This window comes from Phodopus roborovskii, unplaced genomic scaffold (genome assembly GCF_943737965.1).
Source record: "Phodopus roborovskii unplaced genomic scaffold, PHOROB, whole genome shotgun sequence".
Classification (NCBI taxonomy): Eukaryota; Metazoa; Chordata; class Mammalia; order Rodentia; family Cricetidae; genus Phodopus; species Phodopus roborovskii.
The window spans coordinates 5,081,095-5,097,508 of record NW_026126461.1 but is presented as its reverse complement, the minus strand read 5'-3'; the positions used below and the strand labels follow the sequence as shown (position 1 = coordinate 5,097,508).

General features: G+C 45.2%; 1 protein-coding gene across 1 annotated transcript; it reads right to left on the bottom strand.

Moving 5' to 3' along the window:
- Positions 1-1,525: 1,525 nt before the first annotated feature.
- On the bottom strand, positions 1,526-16,105 carry Asb1 (ankyrin repeat and SOCS box containing 1). Its single transcript, XM_051190798.1, has 5 exons — positions 16,019-16,105; positions 12,121-12,262; positions 9,679-9,981; positions 3,889-4,274; positions 1,526-1,888 (listed from the first exon to the last, which is right to left on the bottom strand). The coding sequence occupies exons 1-5, from the start codon at positions 16,065-16,067 to the stop codon at positions 1,761-1,763; spliced, it is 1,008 nt and encodes a 335-aa protein (XP_051046755.1). The 5' UTR covers positions 16,068-16,105; the 3' UTR covers positions 1,526-1,760.
- Positions 16,106-16,414: the final 309 nt, after the last annotated feature.

The window sequence follows — 16,414 nt, the reverse complement described above, 5'->3', positions numbered from 1 at the left end:
GTCTGCCAAGGAAAGTGGCAGTCCTCCGCAAGGCCACATCAACTTCCCATGGTGCCGCTCATGAACCTGGGGTGCTCTCACGGCAATAGTGTGCTCTCTCCTACCCTGTACCTACCTCATCTTTGATAGCAACAAAATGCAGCACCCTTGTAGTGATACTGGAAAGGAGGGACAGCCTCCGTCAGCACCAATGCCATTTCACATTCAAGTTTGCCAGTCTCAAGTATGGAACAAGCAGCAGAACTTCACAGTGCTGAGACTGAAAACCCTAGCACAGGGGAAGCGACTCACATCCCAGTGAAGAGCTGTAGCCTGGGCCCCCTACAGAGCAGCTGTGGGAGGCTGGAGAGGAACAGGCTCTGGCCCCACTCATTCCCTCCCCAGACACAGAGCTCACTGGCAGGGCTGGACAAGGCCCACTAGAAATCCATGTAGTGCATTTTGGCCAGCTTGCTGCTGCTACAGAGGGCCATTCTGAGACACTGGGGTGGGGTCTGGACTCCACCCACAGAATACAAAGGCCACCATGGCCTGTCTGGTCAGCTAAACTACATAAGAGTACCAGGTTAGATTTCTTTTATGAACAAAACTCTAAACAGCTTTAATGTCTGTTTCTCCCTAAACATTCTCAAGTCTACAATCACCACAGATCCTAAGAAGATTCAAAATGACAAAATTTGATTTCACCAAAACAGGAGTGACCTGAGGATGCTCAAGGCTTTCTATGCACAGTTCCTGACCCACCTGCCCATGGCCCTCACACCTGCACTGAGCTCATCGCTCCCACTCACCAACAACCCTGGGCAGGAAGAGAGGCTCTCCAGGAGTGCCCACAAAGGCACTAGACCGGAAAGAGGGAGAAAGAGCCTGGTGGGCCCCAAGCAGCTGTAGCCTGGAGCCGCCCAGGTGGCCGATACAGTTCCCACTTTCTGTAGGGAGGATCTGTGCGGAGCACCCCAGAGTCATCTTATCCTGTGAAGACTGGCAGTGAGTGCTATTGGGATGGTCCCTGGTCTGAATGTGATCGGTGGCTTCCTGGCTAGTTCCAGGTGGGCCTTCTAAAGGTAATCACTGTCTGAAGACCCCCAGGGTGAGACAGCCATCAGAAAACCCCTGACAGGACAAGTGCTGCACTGTGGACGCTGCGCTGGGACCTCCATGAACTAAGACAGCAGGCAGTATATGCAGCCAAGAAACCATCTTGGAATGAAGACACTCCCTAGAGAGTGCAGCAGCGGCAAGAAGGGATGTGCATCTAACAGCCATACAGACAAACCTGGGCAGGGAAACAAACTAGCAAGTGCATGAACTGTGTTTCTACGCTCTACAAGTTTTCTTACCAAAACTCTTTTCTTGTTTGGATCAAGCCTTAAAAGAACAATTAAATTGCAAAATAAAACATAAATAGAAGCATACAAGCTTTCCCCATTAGGGCTACCATGAGGTTTGCAGGTTCAACCCATATTGCACACGTTTACAGCCCATTTCATTAGTATGTAACAGTAAAAATCCAAAACAGAGATACTGAAGAACAAAATTAAGTTTGTATGTGCCTCTCAGCTGACAACGACTCAAGGAGTGTCCAATGGCCCGAGCACCTGAGACAGAATCACAATCCAAGAGAACATGGCCGTTTCTTCTTCACTGACAGCCAGGGAACAAGTTGGCAGCACAGGACATGGTTCACAGGATGCAAAGTCTGTGTCAACTTTTACTGCAGATGATCGGCTTCCTTACTGCAGTAAACACTGCATCTGATTCTACTCATAAAGCAGAAACTTCTTTATGGGGTCTGGCAGCGGCAGCGAGGGAACCAGATGCAGTCGGTATTTGCCAAGAGCTCTTCTCACAGCCACACGGCACAAACTCAGCAAGGTTCTGGGAATACCTGGAGAGTGTGAAGGGAAAAGTTTATTCTATTCCAGTTCCAAAGGCCCAAGTTAACTATAGAGGACAAAACTGCACTAACGTAACAACTTCCTAACCTCAGAGACAAGAAGACCCTGGAGGCAAGGAAGGCCCTGCTATCTGATTCCATCTAACCAGGCATGTGCTCATTGGTGGCAGTGGCCCCTTTGCAATTCTCAATGCCCTAGAAAAGGCTGCCCACAGGAGATCCCACAGATGACAGCAAATGACCCTCACTTTTGCTATCCCAGCAGGAGCAAGGAGGCCTGAGGACACCAAGTTTGCAGTATTTGAATTCAGAGACTAGGATGACAGTCCTGCTCCAGATCAAAAAGACTGACACAGCCGTTAAAACCCCATCTCAGGAGGAGATGATGACAAGAAAAAGGATGTGAACACAAGCAGCTTCAGTCTATCAGCCTGCTTCCCAGCTGGCCACCGCCCAGCAACCTGCACACAGCTAAACAAGAACATGTTTCCATAAACTAGCTTGGATGTAGATGGCAAACACACACTAATGGTACTAATGTTCTTTGAGAAGTAAGAGACCAAGGAAAAGACTATCAATTCAGATGTCCTCTGACAAGATGGCAGAGTGAGGGGAGGGGGCACCAGGCAGGAAATAAGACAGACACACAGGTTAATTTCTGAATTCCAGAGAACACTGACAATAAACCCAAGCACAGGTAAAGTTCAAACTCTCTTGCCACTGACTTACTAACTCCTTGGCAAAATGCTTCTACACAAACAGGCAAACTCCAGATTTCATTTTAACAAAAACTGGATTTACCACACAACTCAATCTAAGGCTATTTGAATGGAACTAAAAAAAGGAAAGGAACTCTGGAAAATGAGTTTATATCTCTGTTCACTAAAATACATATGAAGAGAAAGTCAGGGGTAAGGAGGGCAGAGAAGGCAAAGATAAATTAAGAGTAAAACACAATGATCCACGAATGAAAACACCATGATGGGCCAACAAGATGGCTCAGAGGGAAAGAATGCTACTTCTACACTTAATCACCTGAGTTCAACCATGGGACCATTGTGGCAGAAGGAATTTACTCCTTTAAGTTGTCCTCTGATTTCTACACTCATGCTATGGCATATGCATGCTTCACACACGCATATACAATATATTCAAATATTTTGTTTAAATGTTTAAAGAAAATGACATGATGAAACCTATCATTTGGTACAATGATCTAAGAAACAAGAAATAAAAAGAAAAAAAAAATGTGAAAAAGAAATCATTAGCTAAAAGTGAGGTCAAAAAGCAGAGCAAAAGGTAAATAATACAATTCTAAGACCTTTGAAAGCATGCATCTAAAGAGTTTTAGCATCAGCTTTAGGTGTTTAGAAATGGCAAAATACCCATCTAAGGCTGAGGAGAGAGTTTAATCAGTGAAAAGCTTGCCATGAAAACACGACTCATCCTCCCAAAGAAACCAAGAACAGTGACACACAGTGTCATCCCAGCACTAGGGAGGGAAGGAGAAAAGACCCCAGCTGTTCTGCTACCCTGTCTCAAAATAAAGGTAAACAGTACCTGAGGTTGCCCTCTGACCTATACTCTACTCTCTCTCCTCTCTCTGTCTCTGTCTCTGTCTCTCTCTCTCTCTCTCTCACACACACACACACACACACACACACTGAGGGCTCTGATCAGTGCTTAGCTGAAATTTTTTTGGGGGGTATTGTTTTGTTACTTAATATTTACTTATTCATTTTCATGTGTATGGGTGTTTTGCATGCATGTATGTCTGGGCACAGGCATGCAGTACCTACAGAGCCAGAGGAGGGTTTTCTAGAACTGGAGTTATAGACAGTTGGGAGCCTCTAGGAATGAGGGCCTCTGAAAGAGCAGTCAGTGCTCTTAACAGCTGAGCCATTTCTCCAAGCCCTGTTTCAGTTACGATTACATCTCACTGGTTCAATCAACCCCAGACCACAAGGCAGTGCTGAGTTCAGGCCACTTACTTCTGGCCTCTTTAAAGACTTGTAAGGCCTCAGGGTCCATCTTCCTTCTGCCTCTTGCCTCTGGGCCAAGTGATTCCCACTTCACCAGGTTCAGGTTGGCTCCAAACTCTACTAGCAGGCTCACGAAGGCCGCCTCACAACCATGGCGCAGGACAGCATCCATGACACACCCAGGGGACCCCCTATAGAATTCCTGTGTATTGACAGGGCCATTACAATTGAAGTCGGGATTTGCCCCAGCCTGCAGGAGGAGCCGGAAGCACTGAAGGTTATGGTAGGCAGCACTGATGTATAGAGGACAGACCACCAAGGATGTAAGCCGCCTTGAGAAAGGGGGCCGGGTGTCAGGAGTCAAATGATGGTTGACATCTACATCTGCCCCATACCTACAGGAAGAGAAAAGTAAGTTATAGTAAGTCAAACTCAGACCACACAGACTGTCCAGCACCCTAAAGACGGCATTAGACAGTCACACAGGGAACCTCTAGAGACTCCACCGGTCTCAGATACACCATCCCTCTCATCTGCAGGTACTGTATTCAAAGACTCAACTAACAGCAGATCAAACACAGGGGAAAACTCAGCCTAGAATGAACATGACAGTCACTTTCCTGTCTTAATGGGGAAGGGTGGTCTTGAACTTTTTAATACTTATTTCCCCAGGACAACTGGGGATGCATATGGGAAAAGACAGTCCATTCACCACGGTGCACACCAAGATTAATCCCAAATAGATCAGAGTTTCCAAATAAACTATGAACCCATATGGAAACTAGGCAAATTTATTTAGGCTGGTGAAATGGCTCAGTGGGTAAAGTCCCTTGTTATCAAGACTGATTGATGGCCTGAGTTCAATCCCTGGTACCCACACTCTGGAAGGAGAGAACCGACTTCTGTCAGTTGTCCTCTGACCTCCACACCCATGCCATGAAGTGACTCTCACACACGCTAAAAGAATTTTGTTGAATTTTAAAGTACCCCAAGATTCTACTCCCAATGTTTACTGCCTGTGCTTTAATAGAAACAGAACTATCATCACTGATGACAACTGAAATGGGGCATTCCCTTTGGAGAGAAATTTGGCAATTCTATCAATATTACAGATGCACTTACCCTCGAACCCATCCATCACACTTCTTGGGATTTGTTCCCAAGACACATTTACAAAACTAAGAAGATGTGTGCACAAGACAATTCATTAAATCACTGTTCCTAATAGCTGAGCCAGGAAACCACCAACAGGGACTGTCTGTTTTACCCCTAAGAGGCAGAACTAACAAGCTATGAAGGGAAGGAGGAATATTGTTCCACTGCTCTGGAATATCCTCCAGAGCACATGAATGTATGAGAAAGGGGAGGTAGGAACGTGTGCAGTATATACTTATTTACAGGTTTGCCATGTGTAAATATAGAATACTCGGCCACACATATGCATTTGTAATAGTGAAGGACAAATTATAGACCTAAACACTTACCTAGAGGGGAGGGAGCGATCAGGACAATGAGACAAGGCTAAAAGCTAGACTTTTTTCAATACACCTTGCTGTGTAGATTATAGTTGGAACCATGTAAACACTTTCCACGGTGAAGCAACCACTAAAACCTGAGAGTAAAGAGGAACCAGCAAACCCATGTATATCCGCAGCTGCTCAGCCATGCTGTGCTCCCCAACATGATGAGTCTTCTTTTCAGAGAGTCTAAACATTCAGCCTCACGGGACTGCAGGAATACTCCCAGCATCAGGTTCAATTGCAAGGACTTAAGGACCCAGAACAGGAAGCGTGGCTTCACAGCAGGGTAGTGTCATGCAGCTCTGCCCAGGAGGCAGGTGCATGGCAGTCAGAAAGTGACTCCCAGAGCTGACCATTTCCTGACTCCCAAGGACAGTCAGATGTCAGGACTCTCTCTCACCAGATGCAGGTGCTGAAGTACCCACAGCAAGTCTTTTCTGTTGCCCTTGGCCAGATACAACAGGGAGGGCAACCGGGCTCAGGGGGAAGAGTTCTGACAAAGTAAGCAAGGGACCTGCTAAGGACAAGCCTTGGCATAAGCCAATGGAGCCCAAATCGGGCAAGGGGAAGTGAGGAGAGGCAGCAAGAGATGCAGATTAGCTTCAGTGTATAATGGGAACAGAAAGGTTTTATGAACACACACCCTTGGCTCCAGGGATGGAACAGCAATGCTTCCAGAGTAGAATGAACTCCTAAAAGTACTTCAAGTCTTGGTTTCTTTTCTTTTTGAGACAGGTTCCCACTATGTTGCACAGACTAGTGGCAATCATTCAAATAGCTAGGTTACAGGCATAGGCTACTCTGCCCAGCTTAGATCTTGTTTCTGCACAGAATTCTTCACTGAAAGAAGACTTACTCCAGGACTGACTCAATGAGCTTAGACTACCTGTTAGTCATGAAAGTAAGGAACTGCTCACAAAACAATAAGGACACAAAGCTGGCTTAAACCACCAATAACATTAATGTGATCCTCAAAGTAACAATGTTGGGTTGTAAGTGACAATGATGGATTGTAACTCCACCTGAACAAGATAAGAAACCATAAGTCTACAATAACATAAATAAAAATTTGAGATGAGGCACAAGGCATATATATGGTTGTATAATGTCTCCCCATAAGATACTAATTACAAAGGGAAGAACAACTTACAGTAAAAAACCTGGCAGACACCACTATCACCAAAGGATCAGAATGAAAAGGCAGGAGAAACAGGGTCAATGATCAATGACAGCAGGACTTAGTCCTGCAAGATTCCTGTCCAAGAGACTCAGTCACCTAGCTCCTCAGTCACCTGCCACCTGGCCCCAGACAGTTCTGTGATGTCTCACAAACTGTCACCATCTGAATATTTCACTTGAAACAGGAAATGACAACACACAGGAATACTACCATTTTCCCTGCCTAGACGGCAGATGGCAACAGTCTCCGCCAGCAGTCCTGCTTCACAATCTGTCTCCATCTGCACTTCAGGTCTCCAAAGGAACTGGAATCAAAGGTGCTTCTTTGGGACAGCACAGGCCTGACGACACACAAGGCCGATACCCTTTATGGGCACCTTTCCTCTACAAATACAACCTTACACTTCCCTGAGACTTCCTAGGAGTGAGAGGAGAATACAGGCAGAAAATCATCCCATTTCATTCTTCAACTAACAAAAGGAAATCGGCATCTTGCATAGTAATTATTTCCTCCTTCCTCATTGGAAACATGTCTTCCAAATTGTTTATAATCTTGTGTGACAGTGTGACACTCTGGTACCAACTGAGCTGTAGGAAAGACAGCCTTTGAAACTACCTACCTCAACCTCTCCAGTGCTGGTATTAAAATAGGCATCACCTCATCCAGCAAACTTCCATTTTCTAAAAGTCAATCACCATAGTTTGGAATACAGAAAGATGATAAATAAAATAATATGTGCTAATATGCTTTCTTGTGAGGGTAGTGCCCTGTGCCCCACAGAGGAAACAGGATGTATTGTCTGAAACGTCCACAGGGATTTCTGAACTAAAGTAGAATTTCATTAACTCATCAAAAACATTTCCACAGGCACAAATGAATGGCTCAGTGGGTAAAGGATCTTGTCGCCAAGTCTAATGACTTCAGTTCCATCTCCAGAACCCACATAGTGGAAAGAGAAAATCAACCCCCACAAGTTGTCCCCTGACCTCCACAGGCATACTATGGAATGTGCATGAACATATATATGTACACACAAAAACACACAAATATAAGAAATTCAAAAGCATAGCCAGGCAGTAGTGGTACACACCTTTAATCCCAGCACTCAGGAGGCAGAGGCAGGTGGATCTTGTTGAGTTTAAGGCCAGCCTGATCTACAGAGCAATTTCCAAGAAAATCAGGGCTGTTACACAGAGAAATCCTGTCTCAAAAAAAAAAAAAAAAAAAAATAGAAATATTTCCACATTAACCCTTAAATTCTCTAAGAATGTAAAAGCATGAATTTAAGGTAGCTTAGATAGCCATGCTAGAAATGCCTAAATGATTTTTTAAAGCCCAAACTTTACTGCCCTCTAATTTAAAACCTCCCTGATAATTTTTCTCCCCCATACAAAGTCTACAGCTGATTAGTATAAAACCCTTTTGAAAGAATATATTTCCAGCCCCAGTCACTGAGTTGCCATGGAGGACTCAGCTGCCTACCCCTCAAGCCCCTTGCTCGGTCTCCTCTCCCCGCCTTCTCCCACAGCCGCCTTCTGCAGGCCGTTTCCATCTAGGAAAAGGAATCGTATGTCCACTATCCAGAACTTCCACTCTTTCAACCCCTTTGCTGATGCAAGTAAAGGTGATGACCTCTTCCTGCTAGCACTGAAGATTATATCCATACAATAATTCAACAAAGAAAGGGCAGGAAGACCCTTACCACTGTCCAATGGATTGCTGACGATTACGATTAAAAAAAAAAAAAAAAACAAACTAGTGAAGGCGTCGAAGAAGAAATTTGCCTGCAATGGTATTGTAATTGAACATCCAGAATATGGAGAAGTAATTCACCTACAGGGTGACCAGCTCAAGAACATACTCGAGTTCCTGATAGAGATTGAACTGGCTAAGGACGCCCAGCTGAAGGTTCATGGGTTTGAGGTGCTTGTGACTCTCTGAAACTTGAGGATTTCCTTACAATAAGGAGAATTTCCCTCCTGTCCCCTATCACAAGATTAAAAACCTCACAGCTTGTACAATGTAACCATTTGGGATCTGCTTTTAACTTGAATTAGTGTAACTCCTTCATGCAATAAACTGAAAAGAGGAAAAAGAAAAAGAATATATTTCCAGAACCCTACCAGGCAAATGCTCACTCATCTGAGCCCACTGTTGACAGTCTTACAAACTTTTACCTGCTCCTCCTCTACACAAAGACTCTCACTAAGGGCTAACTAGCTACAAAAGCTACACTGACCTTCACAGCTGGCCTTCACAGTAAGGGATGAACAAGATACCTACTGTAGAAAGACATTACTGAAAATATGAAAAGGGAGAACACAAGCTGGTTCAAACTGAAGTAAATGTAATATTAATATAATTAAGTCACAATACTCAGAGCAAAACCTAATTGAAATGCAGAGGCAGCTGACAAAAGTCACAACAGTGATTACAGACTTAAACATTTCTCTAAATTTTGGCAGATTTGATGGCAAAGAAAAAAGGGGGATCTCAAAGAAAAGAACTTAGGCTAACACATCACACAAGCATTCACAACAATGTGTGTGAGTGACATCGATAATGAATATCTTCACTGTTATTACAAAATCCTCTTCCATAACTCTAAGAACAAAGAAACCAACCTCAACTACGGCTATTTTAAAAATTAAGCTCCTGGGACTAGAGAGATGACTCAGCAATTAAGCATTTGCTGCACTTGAAAAGGACAGAGTTCAGTTCCCAGCATGCATCATATGGCTCACAACTACCTGTACCAACTCCAGGGGATCTGATGCCCCCTTCTGGTACCCACACATGGTACACACACATACATACACACACACGAAAAATTTTAATATTTAAATAAAGAACTTTAGAGAATATAGCCAAAGCTATAAATGAAGGTGAATTACACTGAAACTTTACATTGTTAAAAATAAATAAGCATACAACTCAAAAAGTTAAGGAAACTAACAGTAAGCACAAGACATCAGTGGGTCAGAGAGCAATGAAGAGCACTAATGAAGTAATCCTTCCAAGGCCTCTAACAATCAACTCTTAAATCAGGAATGGCAAGTACAGAAACCAGGGCAATGGCTATGGACCTGCAGTACTAACCTGATTAGAGCCTTCAGGATGTCATCCCTACCCACTCGAGAGGCATGGTAGACAGGAGTACTGCGGTGGTGCCGGCTGCCGTTGGGGTCAGCACCAGCTTCCAAAAGGATCTTGGTGCTCTCCAGGTGCCCATTCACTACAGCCACATACAGGGCAGTCTGCCCCTTGACATCCACCAGGTCCACCTCTGCCCCTTTGCGAATGAGGAAGTCCACACAGTTCCCATGGCCTGCAGTGGCTGCAATTCTCAGTGGTGTACAGGGGAGCCAGCCACAGCACCAGACAGACTTCTCATTGATGCGGCTGGATGGGAACACAGGAAGCTTATGAGAGTCACCCCAGGCAAATGAGCTGTTCTCCCTCCTCACACTGGCAGAGACTCCCAAGAAAGATATCCATTTTGGTAGCCAACCCTCAGACTTAGAATACCTTCACCTGTGTTCTGCTTTCTTTCTCGTGGTGCTGAAGATTAAACCCAGGATCCTGTACATGCTATGCAAATACTGTACCCCTGAACTACATCGCCAGCCCTTTGTATTCTATGTCCTGAAAGGCTTCCACAATTGCCCCTGCTGAATTCAAGCAGAGAAAATAGGTATTCAGGGTCCACTGACAAGGAAACTAGAGACTTCGACAAAATAATTAGCACTAAAAATGAGATTTCTAGTTCTGAGATTCTTAACCCACATTCCAAAGCCTGTTCCTCTACAAAACAAATACAGATCCATCAGGGACACAGGGCAAGAAAGGCAGGGTCATGAACACCCTCTTTAAATCTTGCTGAATGTTAATGAACTAAAAATTGTTAACTGTGATTCTTACTTTATAACTGTTGTGTGATATATTTTGCTATGCTAAGGTAAAAGTCCTTTTTATTTTAGACAGAAAAGAGGAGATGATGGGAGATGTCATTCTATAAATATGTTCCTCATACTGGTTAATGAATAATGCACTGTTGGCCAATAGGAAAGCATAGGCAGGACTAGGAGACAAGGAGGATTCGAGGAAGTAGTAAGGAGGAGCCAGCATGTAGAGACCAAAGAGAACAGAGGTCTCAGCCCCACTCTCCGGTAAGATGAGACCACGTGGAAATACTTAGATTAATAGAAATGGGTTAATACTTAAGACAGCTAGCCGATAAGAAACAAGTAACTGGCCAACAGCATTATATCAAATACAGTCTCTGTGTGTTAATTGGGGCTGCCGCCTCAGTGGGTCCAGGCCAGCAGGGGAAAAAACTACTCGCAACAGGCATGTGCTCTATAAAAGAGTGCTAAGACATTAGAAGGATATGAAAGGAACACACTCCTGGTTGGTTAGGAATCCTTTGCTAGGGAATTGTCTACACAAAGGCAGTAGTGTAGGTCTCCCACAGGGACTTCCTATATCCACTCCTCAAGACAAAGTAGAAACATAGAAGTATAAAAAGCCAGTTCCAGTTGTACTCAATGTCTAGTTAGGGCTTCATTCACCCAAAGTACTCAAGGAACCCCCAGAGAGAATGATGGGTGCTCTCCCAACATCTTGCACAGGGAGATACATATTTTAAGACTCTGCCTTAAAAGAAGAGCCAAGACTTAGTGACTGGAAGGATTCTGTAATCAAAAGGCTAGGAAAAGAAATCAAAGGAGATGGCAGCCGCCACATCCCTATAGTGGGAAGTCAGCTGGCCTATGGCTGATCATTACAGACTGGAGAAGTGAAAAAGAGATCAAAGGAATGTCAATAAAGTGGCTGTAGGAAAAGAACTACCCAAAATAAACAGCCATAGGAGATGGGCTGGGAAAATGCTTAATGGCTAAGAGCATGTGCCACTCTCCCAGAGGACCTGAGTTCAATTCCCAGTACCCACATCGGGTGGGTCACAATAACCTGTAACTTGCAACACCAAGGGATGATCTCTTCATGTCTCTGTGGCCACCTGTGTTTACATGCACATACCCTCCCACCCCCATATACTACACAATTAAAATAAGTAAAATAGTCAGGGATAGCAGTACACACCTTTAGTCCTAGCAGGGGGCAGAGGCAGGCAGATCTCTGTGAATTTGAGGCCAGTCTAGTCTACATAATGAGTTCTGATCCAGCCAAGGCTACATAGTGGTTTCAAATGAATAAATAAAACATCTTTTTTGTTTTTTTAAAGACTTGGAGACTTGGAGGGGTATCTCTAACACAGGCTTCAAGAAAAACAGAGGAAACTAATGCCAATACCCAGATAAGACAAATTGCCAGAAAACACAAAGGTCAATGACAGGGCCAGACTTGGGCCCAGGGACCCCTGCCTACAATATCTGACCACCAATAATTCTTCCTTTTGTCCCCCCTCTAAAATCAAAGTGAATTCCTGAAGCATCAGTCTTAATCTGCAATCCAAACCACAAATTCCAGCCTCCTGAAGACCCACAGGTCCCTGTTACCGGCCCCAGCAGGAACACTCACCTTCGGTAGCTCTCCTCTTGCAATAGGTTTCTTAGGGTTTGGAGGTCCCCTACATAGGCTGCATCATGGAGTCTTGTATCTTCACAGTGCTCTAGTGGATGGTCACAGAATTGCTCCCTCAGCCACTCCTTCAGATTAGGACCTGCACTGAAGAGAGGGACTCCTATCAGGGTGGGAAACCATTAGCAAAGCCAACCAAACTGGATGCCTTTTGAAGTGTCTCCTTCCTGCCCAGCCATACAGGAACATTCAAATTCCCAAAAATAATTCTTAATAGGAAGCTGTAAAGTTTTCCTTATCAAACACCAAGCCTGTTAAGAATTTTTTATACAAAGAAAAGGTGATGGACTTGGGAACAATAAGCCAATAGTACTTCATAACATAGTAGTACTTCATAACATAGAATATCCTAAATAAAGAACTACCAAATTAAAGTTTAAAATATTATACCAAAAAAATCTAGCATGTACTTATTCTAATTTATCCCAAGTATGTAAGAGCATCTCAAATTGGGGTATCTGAAAGAAGAATTTATTACAAAGACAGCTGGTCAGCCAAAGCAAAGGGCCAAACAACAGTTGTTACCTGGAAGGTGGATGAGCTCCCTACCATGCTGCTCTGAGAAGTAACAAGGGTGTCTCAATAAGAAACAATTCAGCAGAGTACTACTGTATCCACAGAGGGCCATGTGTTAGAGGTGTGGGAGTGCTGGGAGGCAGCAAAGACCACTCCACAGGGTCAGAGGAAAGTGTCTTCCTGCAGGACTAAAGAAGTTCTCCTGGGATCCTGGCTAGCTCTTATCAGAGGGTTATTACTGTAAGAGCATGAGACCAGCCCCACCTAGTCTCTGGCTTCCTGGTTAGCAGGAAATCACAGCTCCCCCGCTGCTGTCTGTCTCCAGGTGCCATCCATAGGTAAGGTGAGAGGCCTACATCAGAACCTCCACCGTGATATTCGGCCTCTAATGCTGAACTAAATAAACCTCTTTTCTTTATAGTTATCCTATCTCAGGCATTTTGTTGTAGTAATGAAAATGAAATAACAGGAAATAAATCTCAAAGGTATATATTTTATATTGAAATTATACCTCAAGAGGCTGGGGAGATGCCTTAATTGGTTGTACTTGCCATGCAAACATGAGCCCTTAAGCTCATGATCCCCACCACTCATATAAAAAGCCAAGACCAGTTGCACATGCCTCTAGTTCTACTGGGGCTAGGGGAAGCAAAGACAGGAGGCTCCCTGGGGTTGTGGATTTCTGGGCTGGCTGGCAGCCAATCTAGCTAAACCCAAATCTGAAGGCTCCATGTGCAGTGAGAGACCTTGTTTCAAAACTAAGGTGAAAAGTGAGGATAGCACTAAATGTTGACCTCTGACCTCTACATATTCATGTTTATACAGAGAGAAAAAAATAACACCTCAGTAAAGTAAAAAACTAAAAAATATATGCATAAATACAAATTCAGCCTATATAACAAAAAAATAAAGAGGATTAAATAGAAAAACCATACATACCATGTACTAGAATGAGAAGATCCACTATTAGAGAAATTCTCAAGGTCACCCATAAATAAAATGTAACCAGTCTCTTCAGAAATTTGATACCATATATATCAAGAAATTTCAAATTGTATTTGTAGGTATACATAAGGGAGAATTGCTCTTTATTTCAGTAAGAATAATGGGCCAGGCAGCCATGGCGGACACCTTTAATCCCAGAACTTGGGAGGCAGAGGCAAGTGGATCTCTGCAAGTGAAAGGCCAGCCAAAGAAATCCTGTCTTGAAAAACAAAAAACAAACAAAAGAATAATGGGGTTAAAAAAAAAAAAAAAACAAGCAAACAAAAAACCTCTACCATACTAGATAACAAAACTCACCAAACTGAACAATAATAAACCAAATAACAGCAACAAACCAGGCATCAAAAGCAGAGAGAGAAATATTGTCAATGGGGATTATATGTATAATTAATCACCTGTTTGGAAACACTTGCATCTTTGTTCACATCACAGCCCAAATTTTAACTCCAGTTATATATATATATATATATATATATATATATATATATATATATATATATATAAATTGCACCAATAGGTGTTATAAAAACAGCACAAATTCTAACCCTGAGATACAAGTCTCCCGCCCTGTGATGATTTCCTACCATATACTCGAGCAGAGTTCTAAAGAACACCCTTTCACAAGCAGGGTTTTTCTAGATGCTGAAGTTTTTCAAGATTCTCCTAAAGGTACAGTGTAGTGATGAGTAAGTATCCTAACCCTCCAGATCAGAAAGTCCAAGACAAAAGGCTAACGGCAGCACAAGGTTCACAAACACCTATGTGGCTCCCTCTGATCCCACAACCAGAAGTGCAGCAGATGGACAGGTGGGCATCAAGCTGGAAACCACTCTTTAAGGCTCTATCCAGGTCCTCCTTCAATCATTGTAAGTGTATTGCATTTACCAATGGGTATAAATGTTCGAGGCCAAAGTTGGGAAAGATTCAGATGTGTGGGCTGACTGTTGGGAAAGTGGGCACCAGAGGACTTGCCCATGTCTTTGAACCTCCCTTTGCTCACCTCTCTTCAACGCTACCAGTTTTTTTTTTCCAGGTGGAGTTACAAGGCCAGCTGAAGGCCAGCTCCACCTGGCCTTGTAACTGCCAGCCTGTTAGCCGATCCTAGTCTGCCATGACCCCCTCAGAACCTCCCCCAATTCTAGAGTCAAAGGCTGCTTCATGTTTATGTTTTTCCGACCATCTAATCCAGTGACAAAACAAGACAACTCCCAAGATAGCACTCAAGACCTACCCCTCCTCCCCCAAGCTGGAAACACACTAACAGGTACTGAAAGTAGACTGTAGGGGACCAAAACCATGGTTTCTTCCACGGGACCCTTCTTTATACTAAGAAATAGCTGTCTTTTATCCACCTCTCTCCCATCTCTCACTTCTGCATGACAGGGCAGTCTACTCAAAGATCTTGTCTGTCCCTGAGATCAAAGTCAATGCCAACCAAAGTTCTTGGTGGTAGAGGCTTTATCTAGTCTCTTCAAGTCACCCTGATAGCCTCTAGTGAGCCAAGCCGACAGTAGACCATCAATAAAGTTTGTAGACTAGATGGAGGAATGACAAAACTGTCATTTGTGTGGCCTTTTGAGATTTTTGACTCCTAACAGAGTTAGCTGAACAGAACAAGTGCCTCTCCAAACCCAGAGATGCACACAGCAAGTCACCTCTGAGACGCGCCTCAGTCTCAGAGAGACCCCAATGTGGGCCTTCGTACCAGGAAATTCTTCTCCTGGAGGTTCTCAAGTTTCACAGTATCAGCAACGCAAAGTGGCGATGCTAAGCCAGGTGGCAAGTGTCAGCCTTTCTAAAAGGTGGGTCAGGTGCCGCTGTAAATGCTATGTCACTGGCAAACTCGCTGGGGACAGCATGGTAGTGTGTGTGTGTGTGGGGGGGGGGGGGTCCTGTGGCTACGATGCACCATCTCTGCCGTGCGCTGACTGGCGGGACGGGATGAGGAAAAGGAGCCTGCCCTACAGAGGCCGGACCCCTGTCCAGTGTGCTCAGACCTGGAAGAGGCTCCGTGCCCCACGACACAGCTGGGGTCATCGTGGACTTGGATCCGCCAACGGATCGGCTAACTAGCTCCACCTGGCCTTGTAACCCCACGGGGGGCGGGGGGGACCCGCGGGAGGGCTGAACACCAGAGGCCGAGGGCGGAGGTGGCGCCCTGCGCCCCGCGAGGCCTGACGTCCACTTTCTGACCCCGGCTGCGGCTCCGCGAACCTGGCGGGCGGGGACGGAGGGCGAGCGCCCCGGATGCCCGAGGGCCACTGACTGACCCCGACACGCAGCCGCGCTGCCCACCACCCCCCGCCGCTCACGTTACCTGCGGACCCCGGGCCGGACCGCCCTTCGGGGCTCCCGCCCTCCGCCATGCCGACTCGGTCCTCAGCCTCCGCAGCGACCCCGCGTCAAAGGGCAAGCCTGGCCGAGATACACCTCCGGCGCTTCCGGCAGGTGGGCGTGTCCGGGGCTCCCACTTCCGGCTCTGCCTGCAGGGCGCTTGGGTCTCCACTTCCGGCCTCGCTAACGGACTTGAGAGCGGATCTGTGAGGAAGGCAAAACCGTAGCGGCGTCTACAGAGGAAGCGGCTAGTCTGGGGCAACGCCTTTCCCCGGGGGGCGGAGGCTCGTTTGCATGCCTCAGGACCCCTGATTGGCAGGTCCTGCCCCAGCCCACGGAGAAGGCGGGACCCGAGCGGGACCGTTTACGGGCATGTAGG

Coding starts and splice junctions, on each gene's coding strand:
- Asb1 (XM_051190798.1), bottom strand. CDS start 16,067: ATGGCGGAGGGCGGGAGCCCCGAAGGGCGGTCCGGCCCGGGGTCCGCA. Junction 12,263..16,018: donor GTCCGGCCCGGGGTCCGCAG/GTAACGTGAGCG, acceptor TCTTCAGTGCAG/GTCCTAATCTGAAGGAGTGG. Junction 4,275..9,678: donor ATCCTGAAGGCTCTAATCAG/GTTAGTACTGCA, acceptor CTCTTCCTGTAG/GTATGGGGCAGATGTAGATG.